At 43.4% G+C, this 20,590-nt stretch overlaps 1 protein-coding gene across 2 annotated transcripts in view; it reads right to left on the bottom strand.

Annotated features, from left to right (window-relative positions):
- The window catches only part of FLI1 (Fli-1 proto-oncogene, ETS transcription factor), a 117,117-nt gene extending 97,390 nt beyond the window's left edge, over window positions 1-19,727 (bottom strand). The window contains exons 1-2 of one of the 2 annotated variants that reach the window (XM_065416911.1): window positions 19,525-19,727; window positions 17,392-17,473 (exon numbers count right to left, since the gene is read on the bottom strand). In XM_065416911.1, coding sequence (XP_065272983.1) covers window positions 17,392-17,430 — 39 coding nt within the window. In that variant the 5' untranslated portion in view covers window positions 17,431-17,473; window positions 19,525-19,727. Of the gene's footprint in view, window positions 1-5,849; window positions 6,137-17,391; window positions 17,474-19,524 lie in introns of those variants that run through there. The other variant, XM_065416912.1, reaches the window with a different exon arrangement.
- Between the last annotated feature and the right edge of the window lie 863 nt (window positions 19,728-20,590).

The following is a 20,590-nucleotide window of genomic DNA, read 5'->3' as shown; positions in this document are numbered from 1 at the left end:
GCCCTCTACCTCATGTTGTCATTTATACTAGTGCACAAATGAGCGTGAAACACTCTTAAATCAGAATGGTAAAAATTCACATGGACTTTGCACTCCCATTGCACCTGTGTCAATAATGACACAAGGTGCAGGGTAGCAGAGAACCAGGCCTGCAATCTAATGTCACTTTCTGCCAGTTCTGGAAATGGTTCATTTGCATGTTGCTATTCTAAGCCGTATTTTCAAAAAACAGCATGTACATTTGTATCCACAGTTTTGGGTCAGTCAATATTTGCACACTAGGAAATCCCTACCACCCAATTCCCTCAAACAGCATCCATGCACACACATCAGGACCCAGTATGCACATCCAAATTTAGGTCTTTGTTCATGCCAATGTTCTATATCCCTATCCTCACCCCCTATATATATATATACATACACACACACAGAGACACAAGGTATAGCCAGAATAATGGATCACAACAGCCCTCCACATTTTTGGGACATTTGGATTCAGATCTGGTTTGTGGAACTAAATTTATAAATCAGGCCCATTTCATAGAAGCAGGCACAGACTCACATTCACATGCTCACACACACAAATACTAGCACTATGCTACTGCAATGTTAGGTGTCGAACAAAACCACAAATGTCTGGAAATCTAAGGTTAAGTCTCCCGTGGGTACTTTAACTCTCCAGCTCATGCGCACGTGAGATTGGACATAGGGTCTTTCGTTACCTGGTCACATAAGACTGAGCAAAATGACGTACATTTATTTTACAACTGCGAGTCAACCTTGTGGAGTTATAGAAGTACTTTACTTTACCCACTAACATTGTAAGTGGAGATTTGTATCAAGATGCTCCATGACATAAAGTTGTATTGTATACACTCAGGGCCTGATCCTGAAGAGAAGACATGAATTCAAATCAAGGGGAGGCCTTGCATAAGGATCGCAAGAGGAGACGATAATGCATTCAATTATGGCTTCTGTCTAATTGCCACAAGGGTCAGTATCTCATCAGCTTGTCATGCCATTTCAAATCTCTCCCAGAAATGTAACCTTCCCCCTTGCTCTTTTCTTTTTGCTTTTGGTCCCCTTAACATTATAAGGAATCAATACTACTCTGATTTGCTGACTCGCCTCTGGGTTGCTCCTTAAACGCGCATGTTGCACAGGAGGATTAGGAGCCCTTGTCTGTCTCTTCCCCCTTCCTAGCAAGAGTATCGGAACATTTTAAATAAATAAATAAATAAAAGTATGAAACCCTCAAGAAGTGCCAGTTACCAAGCAAAGTGGCCACTTCCTCTTAGCGTGAACGCCACAGCAGTGCAGCACCTCAGGGTGAAACCCCGCCGGCCCAAAGCCTAAGCGGTTGGTTGCATAGCGGTTAAAAGCTGGGAATGAGGAAGGGAAATGTGCCACAGCCCAGCCTCCCACTCCAGACAAGCCAGCCTACAGGCTGCAACAATGAGCACAATCCTAGAGCTGCTAGTGCAGGGGGCCCGAGCCACTGACTTCCTGTGAACCCTGATTCTACCCTTCCCCTGCCAGCCTCCTCACTGCCTCCTCTTCAGAGCAGCATGGCTGTCATGGAGACCCTCCTCCGTGGTGCCCAGGGAGTGCAGAGTGGCCAACACGCCAAGGGGAATATTATCCTTACTGCAGTAGCCTTCACCATCCCTCCCCAGGGTTTATTAATGGACATGCTCAACTTTTCTAATCTGAATATTTTAGGTGCTAATTATCTGGGGCTTGCTCTTGCACCCAACCCACTGAAGTCATTGATAAAAATTTCCTTTGGCTTCCATGGGAGCAGAATCAAAACCTTTGTTTAAATACCTGGAGTGGAGAGTGCACCGGTTTGAGGCATGATCCTGCGGTCCTTACGCAGGTAGAATTTTTTTTTTTCCATTTTTCAATTGAAATTCCATTGATCAAGTCATGCACCTGGGTACAGGTCTCTCTGGGGAAATGACCCAGTAAAATAAGTCATAGTGTTAAAATATCCCTGTGTAGGAAGGGGCTACTAATAATATTCTGTAATAACGTTTAACTTTTTAAATAACTTTTAATAATTTTCTGTAATAACTTTTTTGATCATCCATTGAAAGTCTACAATGCAGTTCAAGCAGATGTTTCACCTGAATAAGGACTGCAGGATCAGGGGTCTAAGAACATATGTCTTGCAAATGTCATGTGTTTGAAGTCCAAGCTGTTTTTTAATGATCACACAGAAAGACACCCTGAGTGATGAATGCGGGGCTGTGTGTCAGCTACTTTCTCCACCTGCAAATTAACGCTTTTGTACTTGGAGTCAAAAGTCTTCTTGCCAGAAAAGGTTAGAGCCAGGGAGTTTTAAAATAGCCAGACAGATTTTTAAACCAAGTTTCTCAAAAAGAAACACGTTCCTGGTCTGAGGCCCTGTGGGCCAGGTTTCAGAGCGAGTATGAACCAGTGATTGCAATAGAAATCCCACCACACCCTTGGCTGCAGCAGCACCAACACACGAGCCGCACACATTTGTATAGGGGAGAAAAAGAGGCAGACGGTTGTCATTGCCCTTTTGAGTGATATGGGCTTTTCACTGTATGCCCTTTAAATGGTCTAAGTCTTTCCTATGTCTGCTAAATTGCGGCAAACTGAGTTTTTTGCAGCAGGGGAGCGACAGTCACCCAAACATGCTTTTTAGTAACAACAGGCCTTTGCCAGGTGAACGTACACCCCTGTGCATGACAGAAGAACACACTCATGTCTCGTCTACACACTAACTAGAAGTGAAACAGCTAATTTGGTTTTAATTCCCATCTTTAGTTATTTTGGTGGAAGTTTGTGTGGGACACATTTCAGAAGAAAAATGTTCCTATTTTAATTTAATGTAAGGTGATAAAAAAAATCAACTTCAGCTAAACCAAAATAGGACACTCTTAATCCAAAATAAGACTGTGCGCATGCAAATTTGTATTGAAATAACTAAAGGCGTGAATTAAAACTGGTTTACTTAGTTGGAACAAACTGGAGAGAGTACACCCGATTCATTTTCTCCCATCCATCTTCTGCCATTGCCATTTACAGAATGCGAACACAACTGAAGTCAATTAAGATAAAAGATTTACACGACTTCATCCTCTGGCGTGTTTGACTGCCCACTCAGTACAAGACATAGTGTTATTCTGGATATCATCTTTCATACCAGTCTCTCCAAAATCCTTTCCAGAGTTAGACACTAATATGCTTCCCTGGAGAATGTGGTATATGTTTGAGTTTGTCCACCTAATAATGGATTGGGTTTTTGAAGAGATAAACAGTTATAAAGACCCACCTACACCCCATACACACATTATTAAAGCCATTGGGCCAGATGCTGGGGTACAGGAATAATACACAAGGCAGGGCACTAGGTGGTGTTTAAAGCTCTCCTTGCCCTCAGCTGATCCTGGGGTTGCTCTGTGCCTGACATTCCAGGCATGCTATGCTACAGCAGCCTAAGCAAACCACATCCTCCCTCTCCCATTGCCCTGACAGGGTAAGTGAGGCACAGGAAGGCAGGCCAGGCAATGACTGGGGGCAGAACTCTTGAATCCTAATATCTTAGTTCAAACAATAGGGCTTCTTTAAACAGGGTATTGCTGGTTTCAGATTGGAAGGAAATAGACCATTGGTTATAATAGAAGACCCTGAGGCCAGTCCAGTGGTTAGAACAGAGCCTAGGACTTGGGAGACCTTCATCCAAGTGCCTGTTCTCATGCAGATTCCCAGGGTGACTTGAGCAAGTCAGTGTATGTCAGTACCACAGCTGTAAACTGGGAATAAAAATAACGCCGCTCCGCCTCACAGGGATGCTATGAGATGCAAAGGTAGTGAGGCGATGGAAACCACGTACATATCTTCCATAGAGAGACACTGACTGGGGCTGTCCTCTCTGTAGGATTGAGGAGAAAAGAGTTGGACTACTCCGGTCATATCTCCAGTGTTTTGACTTTCAGTCCTCCCTCTCCACCCATCAATTCCTCCTTTCCTCCCTACTCCCTTTCATCTCTGTCCTTAACCCACCCCTTCCTTTCAGGCCGTGGTTCTCAACCAGGTGTCTAGGGCCCACGGGGGTGCTCTGAGCTGGTTTCAGGGGGTCTGCCAAGCAGGGCAGGCATTAGACTTGCTGGGGCCCAGGGCAGAAAGACAAAGTATGGGGCTGAAGCCCTGGCCCCGAGCCCTGCCACCAGGGGCTGATGCCACAGCCAGAGCAACTCAGCTTTGTGGGGCACCCTATGGTGTGGGGCCCAGGCACGTGCCCTGCTTACTACCCCCAAACGCCGGCCCTGGCTTTTATATACAGAAAAACAGTTGTTTGGGCACGGGCGGGCGTGGAGTTTTTATAGCATGTGATAGGCTCAGAAAGAAAAAGATTGAGAACCCCGGTTGTAGGGGGACTCTTCCAAACTTTGCACTTGTTCCAATCTGCAACCGAATGGAGAAGTTTCAGTTCCTGCCAGTTTGCAGCTTCTTTCCCCCCAGGTCAGCAAAAAATTCAGACCTCAGAGATCAACACCCCACCCATGCGATAGGCATCTTTCGAAATCCTCCAACCCAAACACACCCACAGCGTCTCTCGCTTCAAGTCGAGTCTGCTGCAACTGCTTCTGCGCTGCAGAGCGAAATTAAAAAAAAAAAAAAAAAAAACGCTCCGAGAGAGGATCACAAATTTGCACAAGTCCCTTTGCGGCAGAGCTGGGGGGCAGGATGCAACTCTGCTTGCAATAATAGCTGCTATGTGTGGGCCTGATCCTATCTCACAAGGGAGTAAGGACTGACCTTCCACCGCATATTGCAATGGCCATGGCTTAGGAAAGCACATGAAGATTTTGGTGGTGGTCTTTTTGCCACGAGAGAGAACGGGTTCTGTTACACCCACCCTCGACTAGAACGGCTAGGGAAATAGACAGCCGGCCACCTTCGGAGCGCGGCGTTTCAACCAGACCTGGCAAAAAGTGAGGAAATCAGAACCTGTTGACATCTAACCATGGGGGGGGGAGCACATCTGGGGCGAGCCTGGGAGCCGATCCCCTGCGCCAGCCCCAGGTACTTTTAGTTTGTGCTGAAAATACGACGCGCTTTTCTGTCCCCCTCCCCCCGGCGCTTCTCAATCCAAAGTTCAACCCAACTGAGCTCAAAGACCGGGTGCGTCTCTTCCATTGGTGCGCAAGTGGCGCTGGGGAGAAAACTGTCATTGCTTCTGGCGGCGCAAGGGTGGCTTGCTTCTCAAACCAGCAGGCAGGCCAAGCAGGGACTGAGACCTCCTCCCGAGAGCGCGGGGCTGGCTCCGCATCGCTCAGCCACATCGCCAGCTACCCGGGGGCCACGCACACCCAGCCCCTTCCTGCAGGCGTGGGCTTTTTCCTGCAGCGATCTGACAGCCCCCTCCGCGCCCAGGGGGAAGCCCGCCTTTCCCAGCCGGGGCAAATGCCCCGAAATAAACGGATCGCAAGTCAGATACACCCCCACCCACCCACGTACACACACCCCGCCGCCTCCACGCCTTGCCCCAACCGTGCGCACTGTGGCCGGGGGACACCCGCTGCGCGCTGGCCGGCCAATACCCTCCCAACCGCGACCTCCCGCAGCCCTAGGAAGGGGAAGACAAGGAAAGCGTGAAAGGGGGAGGCTGGCTGAAAGAGGAGAAACGGGCCACTCTTCCTGGGATCAGTGCTTGAACAAGATCCAACTCCCCCCGCCTTCCCCCGTCCCTCCCCCAAACGCACACTGCTCCAAAACGCAGCCCTCCCCCACACCCTCCTGGAGTGGGGGCTGTCTCCTCCCCACAACCGCCCCCTCTGATCCCCCCCCCCGACCCCCGATATTCCTCTTACTTTAATAGTTCCGTCCATCGAGAATAATCTCCAGCCGATTCCACCAATATTCCACACATTGACCCGGTTTAGCCTGGAACCGAAGCCCCCTGAAGTTCTTATCTTCCTTCCTTTCGCGCTGGCTTTTCTTCCCCCCTTCCAATGATTTTACTTTCCTTTCCTTCGCTCGCTCGCTCTTTTTTACTTTTGGTTGGTGCAGTGGAGCGAAAAAGAGACAGTTAACCGGATGAAACTTTTTTTTCTGCTAATTTTGGGAAGTGAAGTCACTTGAGGAGGAAACATTCTGTCTCCCCGCTGGTCCTGCCTTCTCGATTAAAATATATCTGTATTTTACATCCAGGATATTTGCTCCATTCAGATAAGAGCGGGGCGGAACAATAGCGGTTTCTTTGGGGGTAGCTCTTGTTTGCTAGCCCAGTTGAGCTCCGCTTCGCAGCACAGGCTGCATTACTACGCACTGAGTGTCATCATAAAGTTTAGTTTAACATGTACTTGTGTGTGTGTGTGTGTGTGTGTGTGTGTGTGTGTGTGTGTGTGTGTGTGTGTGTGTGTGTGGCTGAAGCCAAGTAGCCTGAGTCACTGAATTTCCATCTCTTCCCACAGATTTTTTTATTAATGCTTTTTCCAGTCAAAGGCAAAATTAAGGGGAGGGGGGGAAGGGCGGGACGACCATAAATATAATTCAGTCTGGGGCACACAGAAAAAGATTACCGATGTAAATGGTCTATTTAGAACACGCGGCTGTCCCCCTCCTGCAGTCCTTACTCAGGCAAGGATCCCAGTGAGTTTGGCCTGAGGGAGGGAGGCTAGATTAGGTGCTAGCTATAACCAGAAAATAGCGGTGAGCATAATTCAGGGCAGGCAACTCCATTCAATTTAATCATGTCAAGTGCCTTCTTCCATTCAGATACAATTTTTGGTGCCTTTCCAAGCAAGGGAACTAGGAGTTCCCTGTAGTTTTGAAAGGAACATTATTTTTAGAAAACTTTTTTTTTGCATTGCTTTCTCACCCCTTTAAAAGAAAAAGTCCCGTGAAAGCTTCCACTACGTCGAAGTAAGTATACTGTGCTTTAAAAAAAAAGGGGGGGGGCATTTAAAATAGTGCATTACAGTAAGATGGGTTCAATTATTCGACTATATCTATAGTTAAAGCCATTTCATTTTCCCCCATCAGTATTAACATTTGAAATATTTATTGACCCTCAGGGTCTGGCCCAAAGCCTCGTGGAGTAAGGGAGACTGCCCGTTTCATTGCAATAGGCTTCGGATCAGGGCCCCAGTCAATTTGCCCCGCTATCTCCGGCGAAAAAGCCACGGATCACTAGTTTACTAACCGGAAAGTGACAAAAATAATAACAGCAAATAAAATTCCAGACCTGTCCCAAGTCCCCCTCTACCTCCCGGCTGTGGCAAATTTGGGGGGGCGGGGGACACACTCCTCAATCCTTCTTCGGGAACTAAAAAGTAGATGACAACAGATGCCACATTTCATCCAACTAGAGAGAGATAGAACATTGATCCCAAAGAAAAGGCCATTTATTTCCTCTTCTAAATAGTACATCCAAACAAACCAACCACGCTTTTGAAAAGCTCTCTAAACAATCAAGGTAAAAGAGACACACACTCCTTTCTACCCCCTCTCCCCTCCAAAAAAACCCCAAGCAAAACCATCTAGCAACAGGATCATGCAACATGTCTGGCATCTTTTTATTCCCCACTTCTGCAATGCAAGCTGCTGTAGCTCAAGGAGAATCCGAAAGCTAAAGACAGTAATTCAGGGAGATGGAACCAAGAAATCCATTTCAAGGTAGGACACTCCTGTGAGTCCTTTCAACATAATTTTCCCTTTATGGAGTTGGTTACCTTATCCAGTGCAGTTGCGTCCAGTCTTTTGCTTCCCCCCTGATTTTTAATCCAACCACAGGGGGGGGGGGAAGTCACACCTCTATCCACATTAATGTGCACCCCCCAAAATAACAAAATGACCTCGTGGTTCTAGTCAGCTGCAGCAGAGGCGCCTTATTAATACTTTATTTCTCCAAGTGCAAAGCTGACAGCACAGCAGACCCCTCTTGCCCCTCCCTCTAACCCCCCGCGAAATTAGCCTCATCAATTCAGCTACAATTTTCAGTGCAGAGGCAGAGACGGGGGGACTGAACGTGATCAGACCTGGAGCTTTTTGGCTTGCTGTTTGCTAGCGACTGTGGCCGTCTCCAGCCAGGAGGGGAAGGGGGGGGGGGGGTCGGCAGGAGAGGGGACCGACCGACCGCCTTCCCTCTCCCCTCCTACCCCCCCCCTCGTGTCTGCTTTACAATCCAGGGGTCTGCAGTGGTGTCCCCTGAGAGCAGCACATCTGGATACAGCTAGCGAGGTCAGGTCCCCCTGTGCCTAGGGCCACAAGAACTGGAGTTCAATTAAAAGAAATCACGGTTAACCCTTTGCTTCCCTCATTCCTCATTTCATTCTCCCCCCCCCCCCCCGCCGCCCTCAAATTAAACACCAAAACCTCTTTCCTCCACTTCCCCTTCAGTATCACCACATGGGAGCCGCTAGCTCCAGAAAAGCAAGAGGTTAAGGAGAAGAATGAAACGCATCCTCCCAAAGCCCAAATTATTTCCTTTCTGGGCAACATTAATACCAACCTCCAAACAGGAACGGTGGGGGTACGGTCAGACAGAGGATTTATACCCCCTAAAGGGCGCTAGAAAGTGTCTATGTCACCCAAAGACCAAGGAAAAGGCGTTTGGGTCTTTAAACTGAACTCCTCTCTTTGATGGTCTAAAGGCTGGAGAGAGAGGATGATTCTTCAGAACTGCAGTGAAAAAAAATCATCTGAAATGTACAAAATATATTAAAAACAATCGGAAATTTACGAACACTGAGTTCTGGTGATAGCGCCATCTCCAAGGTGACAAGATATAGCAAATAAACGCATGCACACTTTAAAAATCATTTTGGATCCCAATTTCTCCACAAATGTAAGAATATAGACAGTACACTCTCTCTCTCTCTCTCTCTCTCTCTCTCTCTCTCTCTCTCTCTCTCTCTCACACACACACACACACACACACACACACACACACACACACACACACACACACTTTAGAGATGTGTTTTGGTTCTCAATACCTCAGCATTTAACTGCAAAAAAACTGAAATATGATACCACAGCTATTTCCTTAGAAGTGACTTAAAGAAAATGAGTCAAACTGAAGCATATTAGGGCTGCCTGATAGATTGGATCTATAATTTATATACACTGTTTTGTCATCCACTCCCCCACCCCCCATTACCCTTCTGTTTGGTCTTAAAAAAAAAAAAAAGTTTGGTGAAAAGTCCCAAGAGACAAAATAAGCGAACCTGTAAAACATTAAACCAGACAAGTTGAACACACTATTATTTTCCCATAATAATGCAACAAAAGAAGTTTTGCTTCCTGACTTTCTCTAACCCCCACCTCCTGAAGTTATCTCAAACTTTTGAAAAAGGCTGGGATATTCATAAACGTGGTTTGCCAAATTCTGGATCATCCCAATTGATGTGCACCGACTCGGATTTAACAGTTTGATAGAATCGGTACAAGGGGAAAGAAATCCCAAATAATGAATAAAATAATAATAATAAAGGATGTGATATCCTTAACGTTTAATATTTGAATGCCCAGAGAAAGGCAAAAGTTATTTCAAAGTGAAATGCTTGTGTACAATTCTGGCAAATGTGTGTAACGTTTAATCTGATGCTCGACTTTTTGGTGCATAATTATAGAGAGAAAATAATTCTGATTTTTTAAATCAAGTTACCGACAACTGGGAAATTATTTGATCTTGGCACCTACAATAGTTTTTACCTTAACAGATTTCAAATGTTTGCATTCAGGCAGGTTAAACGATTTGCTCTCTCTCTCTCTCCTCTCTCTGAATACACTTATGAAAGAAACGAAATTCTAGTCTAAAGTATTGAGTTAAATGTTGCTCATAATCTCCTGGCATTTTTTCCTCTTTATCCTTTAATTGAATCACACAGCGTTCAGTCTCACACACATAGGAGGTGGATACTCATCCCTGAGTGTAACCCTACTGAAATCAATGGGATATACACCAGGCTGGAATTTGGCCCATGATATTTAGCCTAAAATATCCAACATCAAAGGAGTTAACGGCACGTTATAGTCCAATGCCAGTCTTTCGCATGGGGAGATACCCGCAAATGTGTATTTGTCTTTGATTTATGCAGAAATATTTTGGCCACAACTTCAAACTTTGTATATTTCTTTTACATCTACTTTTTCTTCAAAGGTGAAGAAACGATCGCAGCATATTTGGGCCTGAGCGGCGGGTTTGAAAGCGTGTAGGGTATTAACTTGCATGAATCTATCTTGTTGCCTGTTGTAATCAGACAGTATCACCTTGTGTTCTGGTTAAGAATGCAAGATTTTGAGCTCTTTCGTCATTTTGTAGCAAATGAAAGAAATCGGTTAGCAACTGGTCAGCCAGCCCCCTTTGACTCTGTACCTAGAAAGTGGCCCATTTCCCACAGATTGTGTTAAAAGTTCCTCTTAAAAATAAGTCCTAGATCTGCATTAGCAGAAGAGGGGGAGGGGAGGGAGGAGGGGGAGTGGGGCTTGATCCTGCTGCAATCCTACCTAGAGAAAAAGGTCCCATCGACTTCAATGGGAGTTTTAGGGTTGGGTTGCGATGTGGCACTAACTTCACTGCAGAATTAAAAGGCGAAGTGTTTTTAACATCCACTTTCTTACAAAGCAAAGAAGGAAAGCCAAGCCTAGGGCCCGATCACCAGGCAAGACTCCCATTCGAACCCAGGGGCCAAAATTCTGCTCTCAGCTACAAGGGTAAAATCTGACTACTTTGGAATCCCTCCAGATTTCCACCCACGTAACAGAGCAGTGGAGTGCAGGATCGGGTCCCAGGACCCATAGCTTTTGCTGAATAGGAACGAATATTTGGAAACACAAGTCCTAAAAAAAAAAAGGTGTGTGATGCTAATAAACCCTTAACTAAAATCTAGTGTCTTGGACGTTGTGTGGAGAAGATACAGGGTAGCTTTGAAGCTAGCACACAATTGTGCAGAAAGGTGGTTAAACTGTCCTGGATGGTTTTATTTGAGATCCATGTCCCAATAATCCAGTCCCCTTCCCTTGCCTCCTCTCCCCGCCAACCAAACCACCCCACAATTATTGAAAAGTTAAGCACGAAAAAAACAAAAACACTGAAGGCCAAAAACACAGACTGCAGCGCACCAGCTCAAAAGTCTGGCCCCTCGCTTGAGGCCATAATTAATTTGAGATTTATTTTTATTGGAGAACTCAGTCTCGTCTGACCTTAGCCAAACAGACTTCAGCTAGACCCTTGATGCGCTTGAATGGAACAGAATATTTCTCTCTAACTTCTCTTCGGGCGTCCGTGCCTGCTTTGAATTTGTTCCTCAGACTTCAGATATTTGGAGATTTGAAGAAAAGATTTGAAGCATTCCCCCCCCCCCCTTTAACATCCACTTTTTTTTTGACACAGTGGTTGGGAGGATGCAGAGGGGGCTAGAATACAAAATGCATATTCAGAGAAAGAGAGAGGGGTGGGTTCCCCCCCCCCCCCAGTCTTTAGAAGGTCAGAAGAGGTGGTGACTTACAGAGGGGGGCTTGGTTACTTGGATTCTGGTGTCTGGAAAAGCAAGAGTCTTTGAATATAAATGCTTGTCCCCTGTGCCCTAAAGCCTGTTTTATTTTAAAAAGGGGCTCAGTATACTACGCTTCCAGGATAAACAATATTTCTCCCCTCCCCTGTTTAAATTCAAATTACACCTTTAAGGTAAAACATGAAAGAAACAATGTAAATTCTTTTTCACCCAACGTTTGCATTTTGTCGGGTTGAAGAACAAGCCAAGATTCACATGAATAGGGTAGGGGTGAGAGGGGAGTATTTTTAAAGTCTAAATGTTCCAAAATAAAAGGTAGGTGCAAACAAGAATTAAATCCTTCAGCACTAAGTTGTCATAACACATTAATCAAGACCCCGCTGGAGTATAACACTTAGCCATGTTGCTGCCTCAAGATATGAGCATAAAAAAAAAAAAGATTTGGTATGCTCTTGTATTAATCAATAGTAAGTATGTGGATGACATAGGAGTTCCTTTCCAGCTCCCATGTTCATGCACTCGACTGGAATGTTTTAAACAAAGTTCAAACATATTCATGGCTACAAATCTTTTGCAATTCGCAGCTTTCCTAGAGGATACCTGCTCCAGTCCTCCTGAGTGTAGTTGGTGGAAATTGACAACTTCTGTTGGAAACCAGTAGTTTAAAAAAAACCAAAAACCCCCAAAACGATGCAGCAATGGATAAAGTACTAGAAAGTGGACTGAGTGGGAACAGTGCTGCATGGATTGAAATACTTCAGTCTACGAAGTCTTTGCATGTCTCCTCTCCATGCTACTAAGGTTCTATATCAGTTCTTAAGATGCAAGATGCTGCAATTTCTCCTGGCTGTACACAATTATATTTCCAGCATTCTTCTCACTGAACACCTGTACGAAACATTCTATTGTCTGTCAAGCCACCCAGATTTTTTTTTTTAAACAATGAATTCACTAACTACAATATTTTTCCTCACTAGGTTAGTTTGGCATGATTTCCCCAGAAAGTTTCCTTTCCCAAACGTTTTTAAATGATTATTTGTCTCGCAGTCTGTTCCAGCAATAGTCTTTGGCTACTACTGTGGAGCAGGAAATGATAACATGTCAATGTCAGTGTTTGTCAATAGCCTTAATATTTTCCTCTCCAATTAAAATGTCAGTGTTTTGGCCATCAAAATTCTCTCTTTGGGTTTCTTGTAAACCCTCCAGGCAGGGTGAAACCAAGAACAAACCAAATATTGTTTCCATCCACCCAGACTATTTTGCTTCTATGAATATGCTTCTTTGTATAACACCACAAACATTATGGCTGTATAAAAATCATTAATTTTTTTTTTAAAAAAAGCAAGAAACTCCTGCACTTAAACTATGGTTCTTTCCTCCCCATCTCATTCAGACTGGAGTGAATTCCCTTTTCTGGCTTACTTAAAATCCGAGCCCCTTTTTGTGTGCAAATGTCTACAGTGGAATATGCATGGTGGCTTTGTTCAAATTTCATAAGTGTGTGGCTGCACAGTCCAGAGCTGGAGAAGGTTTAAAGTGCTCACCAAGGAAATGCCAGAGCTATTATTGCGTGAGAATGGAACTTGATTGTTTTGTAACAAAAGGCTTTCAAATAGATTGTGGAAGTTACTTCTTCGGCAGCAAGATGTGGACTGGTCTGAAATTTGACTGTGCTATGTGACTGCATCAGGTACTATTAGTGGTGGGTGACAGAGCAGTTTGCTATGCCCAGTTGAAACACAAAAGTATTACCAAGTCCAGGAGTTCAAATATCAGAAGACCAAAGGGTTTTGCTTACAATAAGCTGAAATGGATATGGTTAGAGCACTGGCTTAGGCTGTGGAAGACCTGGGTTCAGTTCCCTGCTCTGCCACAGACTTCCTGTGTGACCTTGGGCAAGTCACTTAGTCGCTCCGTGCCTCAGTTTCCTATCTGTAAAATGGGGATAACAATGCTTCCTTCCTTCCATGGATATTGTGAGGATAAATACATTAAAAGATTGTGAACTGCTTTGAGATCTACTGAGGAAAAGTGCTAGATGTGAAATAGGCACTTTTATTAATCGTGGGCATGTGGATTTCTCCTCTGTGCCCTGAAAAGAGCAAGAAAATACCCCCAAAATGTGGAGCTCACCATTTAAATGTGGGAACACAACCCCTACAAAATATTGGAGGGGGACCTAGAGTGGAGATGCATCATTTCTTCTGCCATTCTGAAACATCAGAATTTGAAGCATGAGAAGGAGAAAACTGTACCTATCACCCCACTCCCTCATAATGCCTTATACATTAGTGGTCCCCAGAAGGGACCATTGTGATCATCTGGTCTGACCTCCTAACATAGCACTTCACCCTGTGATTCCTGCATCAGGCCCATCTAGGCAGCACCTGTGAGTGGGAACTTCCGACAAGGCCCCGTCACTGTTCCTCCCAACCTCACTTATCTCCAATTTTGCAGGGTCTGTTGGCCACCTGTGTGATTCTGCATGACCCGACCAACTTTAGGCCTTGCCTTAGAGAGAGGGGAAATTGTGGTTTGGATCCTTATTGAAAGGGAGGAGGAGAGGCACGACAGAATATGGCAATCAAAAAACATCGGTGCACTGCCTCTAGCACAGACAGTGCAGAAGGGGAGTAAATGCTACTATGATTCAGCGAAGCCAGAGTGCAATGGTAAGAACTGGGAAAATCAGTATTCAGAGGTCATATTGCTTTGCTTATAGCCTTAATACTTTCCATACCCAGACAGTTAAGACTCAGTTCTCATTCCTGTGCTCTCTTTTTAAATTTAATTTTCCAATTTACGTTACACGTTTCATTCTCTAAAGTCAAGTACTTATGTTTAGATGAGATTAGCGCACACTGATGTACTCTGCAGATTATTCAGCCCTTGTAGATCAGCAAGTACAGTAATGGCATAAGGGACATATATACATTCATATCATTATGTTGAAGAAAACAATAGGGACCTATAATTAGTTTATAATAATTATGTTTGCCTACTACTTTGTCATGTGAAGGCACATCAGGATGGTTTGTTCCCATGCTCAGATATAAATAATTAGTCATGTATTCAGATTACATAAATAACTATCTAAAATTGTTATAATTATGTACTAGATTTATGTAAATGCAGAAAAAAAGGCACCCATCCATGTGCTCTAGGTGTTGTTGATGCAACTTAAAAATACATCACAGAACTATCCGAAATTCAGCAGTATGATTCAATATAACCCACTATCAGTGAACCAGGCAATTAAAAAACTCAGATGCCCTTCCCCCTCCAACAATTCCCCACCCTTACAATACTCCCCCTTCCCCATTTCAAATGCTTGAGGGAAAAGATGAGCTTTGCAATGTAGCCCAGGAAAGCTCATCATATTTAAAATAATTTGGGTGAGGAAAGCAAATTCCATTACCATGGGACCCTTTCAGAGAACACCCTGCCAGCAGCCCCTTCTCATTTATACCAGTGGAGACATTTAAAGACAAGATATTTATCTTCATGAGTTAAGGGATAAAGTCTTGACATAATGCTTACAGATATGACACTGTTAGTCAAGGAGCTTTATAAAAAATCCAGTCCTACTTTTCTCCTCCACACAAGTAGCCCCAGCGACCAATGGGCAATTGGGGTTTGGCCCATTTATTAAAATAAGTCTCCCAACCTTTTCTGAGAGGTAGGCAAATAAATATAGTCTCCATTTTCCAGAGAGATTAAACGAGAGGCAAAAAATGCCCAGTGGCTTCCCAGAAGAAGGAATTAAAACTCAGAACCTCCTCATACTCCCAGACCAGCGCTCAAAAGGCTGTTTGGAGGAGCAGGACACAATAGATCACTATCCAATAGTAATACCTGGCTCTTATATGGCACTTTTCATCGGTAAATCTCAAAATGCCCCATACCGTTATGCCCATTTTACAGCCGAGAACACCAAAGCAAAGAGAGGTGAAGTGACTTGCTCAAGCCTACCCAGGAGATCAGTGAGAGAGCTAGAGACAGAACCCAAGTCTCCTAAAGCCTAGGCCAGTGCTCTAGCCACTAGGCCATGGTGCCTCCACTGCAGGTGAATGTTTTCTACAAGGCACCTATTCTATGGGTGTCATCCTGGCCCCATTGAAGTCAATGGGAGTTTTACCATTGACTTCAGCGGGGCCAGGATTTCACCCTATCTGTTTTATATTTAATGATTAAGGCCCTGATCTTCCAAACACTTAAGCGTGTTCTTAACTTTAATCACATGAGCAGCCCCATTGACCACAGTGCAACTACTCGTGAATAAAATTAAACATCTGCTTATGTGATTGCAACATTGACATCTAATTGCCTGATCCAAAGCAATCAGAAATCTTCCCACTGACTTCGGCTGGCTTTGGATCAGGCTCTTAAGAGACTTTACTCAAAACCCTGTTGGTTTTTTATGTATGAAAACAAGTTATTTCCCCAATGACATCAGTGCGCACGATGCTTTAGAGACAAATACCAGGAGACAGGGTCCCTGCCCCAAAATAAATGGCAGATGATGATGAAATGTTGCAGCGTGAGTTCAACATCCTATGAACTGTTTATCTCTGTTCAATTGAAACTAGGAACACAGGCCTGGTTGGAAAGCTCTCCCCCAGGAAAAACACCCTCTGAGGTCAATGGGAGCTTTGCCTGAGTAAAGTTTACCCACCATTACAGCTAATTTGATGCAGTTCTGTGTTGACAAATTCCATTCCATACAAATACTAACAATTTAGGCCTCAAACCTAATTCAGTAGGCTTCAGCTATTCCATTTTTCATTACAAACAATTCACCCAGCTCTAGTTAACACCCTCTTGTATTCCATGAGTCTAGGAGACAAGAGTCTTGTGTTTTAGATTTTCCTTAAGTGCTGTGGCATGCAGGGTTTGCCTTAAACGTGTAACCCAGATGTCTTGGGCTTGGTTTATTTACATTCTTGGGAACTGTTGTGGAAAAAAAAAAGTATATGATGTCAAATATAATATAGTGCTCAGTGGCACTATAAAGGGACAAGAATCTGCCACCTTTTCCTTGGAATTTGCTTTGGGATTGGTAGAAATAGAAATAGAGGCAATAACAACTCATCACAATACAAGCTAAGACCCACACTTTGCTTTCTCCAATTTAACAATCAGACACATATTTGGAGGGCAAGAAGTGGTAATATGTGGCATTAGCCATTGTCTGGTGTTACCAGGTGAATCTATGTACCTGCTAAATAATCTGGGTAGGTTGTATAGGAAAACCATCAGGAACAATGTGAAGCAAGCTCCAGTATTATACACCACTATCTGGTCCAGCAATCTATTTACCTCAACAATTGAAAGAGACGCTTATTATTCAGTTAATTCCATTTTGCTTTGTCTTTAAACTCATTTTGATGAAATGTAGCACTTTCCATATCTAGGCAATCATTTTTTGTACATTGAGTTCAGTGGTTTGCACAGCAGAGAGGTAAAGGCATTTTAAAATGAAATTTAGTTTTGGTTGAAGATTAGATAGTAGCCAGGAAAGCAGAAAATTGGAAACCAATATAAGAAACCATTATGGTAAACTATTGCTAGAACATCATCACTATCACATCGCTTAACATCTAGCATCTATACTGTAATTCAGGACACCTCAGGATAATATTGGTTATAATATAAAGGAAGAGACCACCATAATATGTTATTGGTCACTGATAGATATACAGAGCTCAAAAGATGAATCTAAGTGTAAGTGTGATCATTTAGGATTAAACCAACTCCGACTGAAGTCAATGGCAGTTTTTCCATTAACTTCAATGAGTGCTGGATCAGGCTCTTAAACAGATATAAATGATCTTGAATTTTCAAGGATTGTAATTTTTGACATTACCTGTTTAAAGATGCTGTCATGTCTTACCTTGACGTAAGACGAAGTGTCTGGTACTGTCTGAAACATCCTTATATGTTTAATAGCTATTTTAAAAGGTCCTAAAATTGACCTGAAAATAAGGGGGAAAAAAAGTAAAAATGAAGACCAGCAAACAAACAATAGTTTTGTTTTGAAAATTAAAACCAGTAATAAACATTTCAAATGTTATGATCAAGTATTTGAATGTTTCTTTTTTTTAAAGAAGGTAAATAGGAAAACTTTTACCAAAACAAGGAAGTGTAAACTAATAACCAAGATTGAATATCTGCCTTTTAACTGCAGGCTTTACAGAAAAGAACCCTCTCCAGTTTTGACTTGGGGGAGGGAGAGTTTGACGTTTGATTAAGTGAATTTCTTAATCAGCAATTAAAAGCTAGCAGAAATACCCATGTTTTCATGTTGAGACTAGTTAACCCTATTGACTTGAACCTAGGGGTTTCTCTTGGTTACATGAATGAAATGCAGTTGTATTTCTTTACTCATTAGAACCACTGTGGGTCATTAACGCGCCAATGTAAAGAAACCTTTCCCACAAATCATAGTTTTGCCAAAAGTTTTATTGCAAAACAATAATGATAATTTTAAAAATAGCGAACGAAAATATAATCCTAAATGGCAACAAAACTGTACAGGATTGTCAATTGCAATTCTCCCATTTGGGATGGTGCTGTAACATTGTCAAACTTAGCTGTACTTCAGAACTTGTACCAAAGCAGAATATGTCTCTCTCTCTCTCTCTGAAGTCTCAGGTTTGTAACACAATGATCTCATCACGAACAGTTTTTCTAAGGTCAGGACTGCACAATTCAGAGATTAACAATGGAAGGATCGTGAAATGTGATGGCTGGAGAAAGTCGAGTTTCCATTCAAGAGAACAACAACAAACTTCAGTGATCAAATGAAATTTGCAATCAAATTAAAATCTCTCTCCACACATCCATACACGCTTTCCCTAGATTAGAGAACACTCTTTATTCCCCCCGAGCAGTGCTATAAAATGCCCACCAACTGTAATAAATCCATCGTTAAAAAAAAAAAAAACCCTTTACTTCTCACTCGCATTGTTGCTATTATGACGCTCGGATTTTCCCGAGGAAAATTTATCAGAGGCAGATTTTTCTTCAGAATTTGGATTAAAAAACCATCAAGATCAAGGTTATATGGCAACATTCAAAGTATGCAAGAGTAGTTTTGCTACAAATAGCTAATAAATCCCTTTGTGGGGCTGTTGAGGGCTGGAGGGTTATAACTTTGTAGTTTATTGTAGGTGTGTTTACACGCACAACGACAGATAGAACGCCCAACTGCGCTGTACAGAACGCATACAAGAAATTATGCCACCCAACTGAAACGTAACTGGGTTTTTGCTCCACGATCTGTTTAGCTACAATGCTATCCGCCAACGAATGCCCCTCTAAATGCACCTCCAGCCCATAGTTAGCACCCCACTGTAATGAGCTAGTCACGCAGCATCCAGCGTTTCATTCACCGATCCGCGTTTGCAATGCCAGGAGAACACCTCTATACCCGCACAGCCTTCGCGGTTGAACTGCTCGAAAACATCTGTTGATTTAAAAAAAAAAAAAAAAAAAAAAAAAAACAACCCAACCTGGCAAATAAATTGTCCTGTGTCTGCACGTGACCCCCCTTTTTATTGATTTTTAAAGCATTTGTTGCGTGGCCAGCTGGCAGAGAAGGGCAACTGATTATAGAATCGACAATGTGTTTCTGATAAGCACAATTTATTTTTCTCTCCTTCCTCCCTAACACGCTCCAGTTTCTTTTGCTTCTGAACTTGCAACAAGGGGGGGGAATCCTCCAACCCTCTTATGAGTTGAGGGGACAAGGTAATGTTCCTTGGGCATTAAATTTGCTGGGGTCAGGGATTCATCATACTCAATTTCCCTCCCCCCTTTTATCCCTCCCGCTGAATCAGCCCCCTCATTTGCTCCCCGTGCATAATTAGGCATGTTTCAAATCAATAAACACATCTGCATATTCAGATTCAACCTTAAAAGGCAACTCTGGATTATTCCCCAATAGCTTCACCCTGCCAGCATCATCCACAGTCTAAAAGGGTCTTTTGTGTTAACTGCTCTTGTTTGTTTCCAAAGGACTCACCTTTTATACCCTTTCCCCTCAACCAGTGGAAGAGCAGTTTGTAAAGATCCAGGTTGAGACCAAAAATAAAATCCCCACCAGGTCTGTACTGTAACCCTGCTGCGGCAGTGTGGCAAAGGAGAGATTAAACCTGCTGGATCCCAAGCAGCACTGAAGTTAAATTTCCCTAGTACATCCAGACAGTCTGCATATCCTCAGGGGGCTTCTGTAATGCGCTCCACTCGAGCCAGCGCTTTTCTTCTTCTCTCTCCTATCCCCAGCCCCCTCCCCGCCGCAACTTTAAATTTGATTTCCGTTTTCCCCTTATCAATATTTCAGCTGCTGCCTCTGGTTAATCATCCTAATGTGACATCCTCGCCTCTGTCACAGCCCCCCTCCATCCCCCCAAAGATTCTCCCTTGTCCTGCCAGCAACTTTAAGGAACTTAAAAAAAAAATCCTCGTTTTTAAAAGGAAAATATTGCTGAGGAGTCAAGCCAAAAAGGAACGCTGAGTGGAGCTCAAGGACTACCGTAAGCCCCCTTTTTAACCAAGGAAGTTTCAAATATCCGTTTTTAAATAATCGTGCCTTGGTTTTAAATAAATAAACAAACAAACGGAGCCTACCTTGCAAAGCAGGTCACCTATTTCCCACTGACACGGGTCTGAAAATATGACAAAACAAATTCTCTCTCTCTCTCTCTCTCTCTCTCTCTCTCACACACACACACACACACGGAAAGGGGACTTAAAAAGAGCTGTTCCACGCACAGGATCAAGAATGTGAACACTTTGATTCTCTTTGCCAGTCAAAACCTCCACGATTTTCTTAGCTATTTACTAAAAACAGTCTCTCAACCAGCAAAACAAACAAACAAACAAAAATCAGGGAGGAAAAACATATATCTTCTCTGAACTCTACAGAGCCAAATGTATCTGCTGGTGTAATGGTATGAAATCAGTGGAGTTGCACCAGTAGATCATTTGCTCTGATCTGAGGTAGGAACACATATGAAGTTCAGTGAGACAGACACGCTTTTTAATGTAACCCTTCTCGGGGTTACCAAAAGTATTTGGAAAATGTCCTT

Source organism: Emys orbicularis, chromosome 15 (genome assembly GCF_028017835.1).
Source record: "Emys orbicularis isolate rEmyOrb1 chromosome 15, rEmyOrb1.hap1, whole genome shotgun sequence".
NCBI classification, from domain to species: Eukaryota; Metazoa; Chordata; order Testudines; family Emydidae; genus Emys; species Emys orbicularis.
Note: the sequence above shows the minus strand (reverse complement) of the source record. Positions and strands in the feature narration are given on the sequence as shown.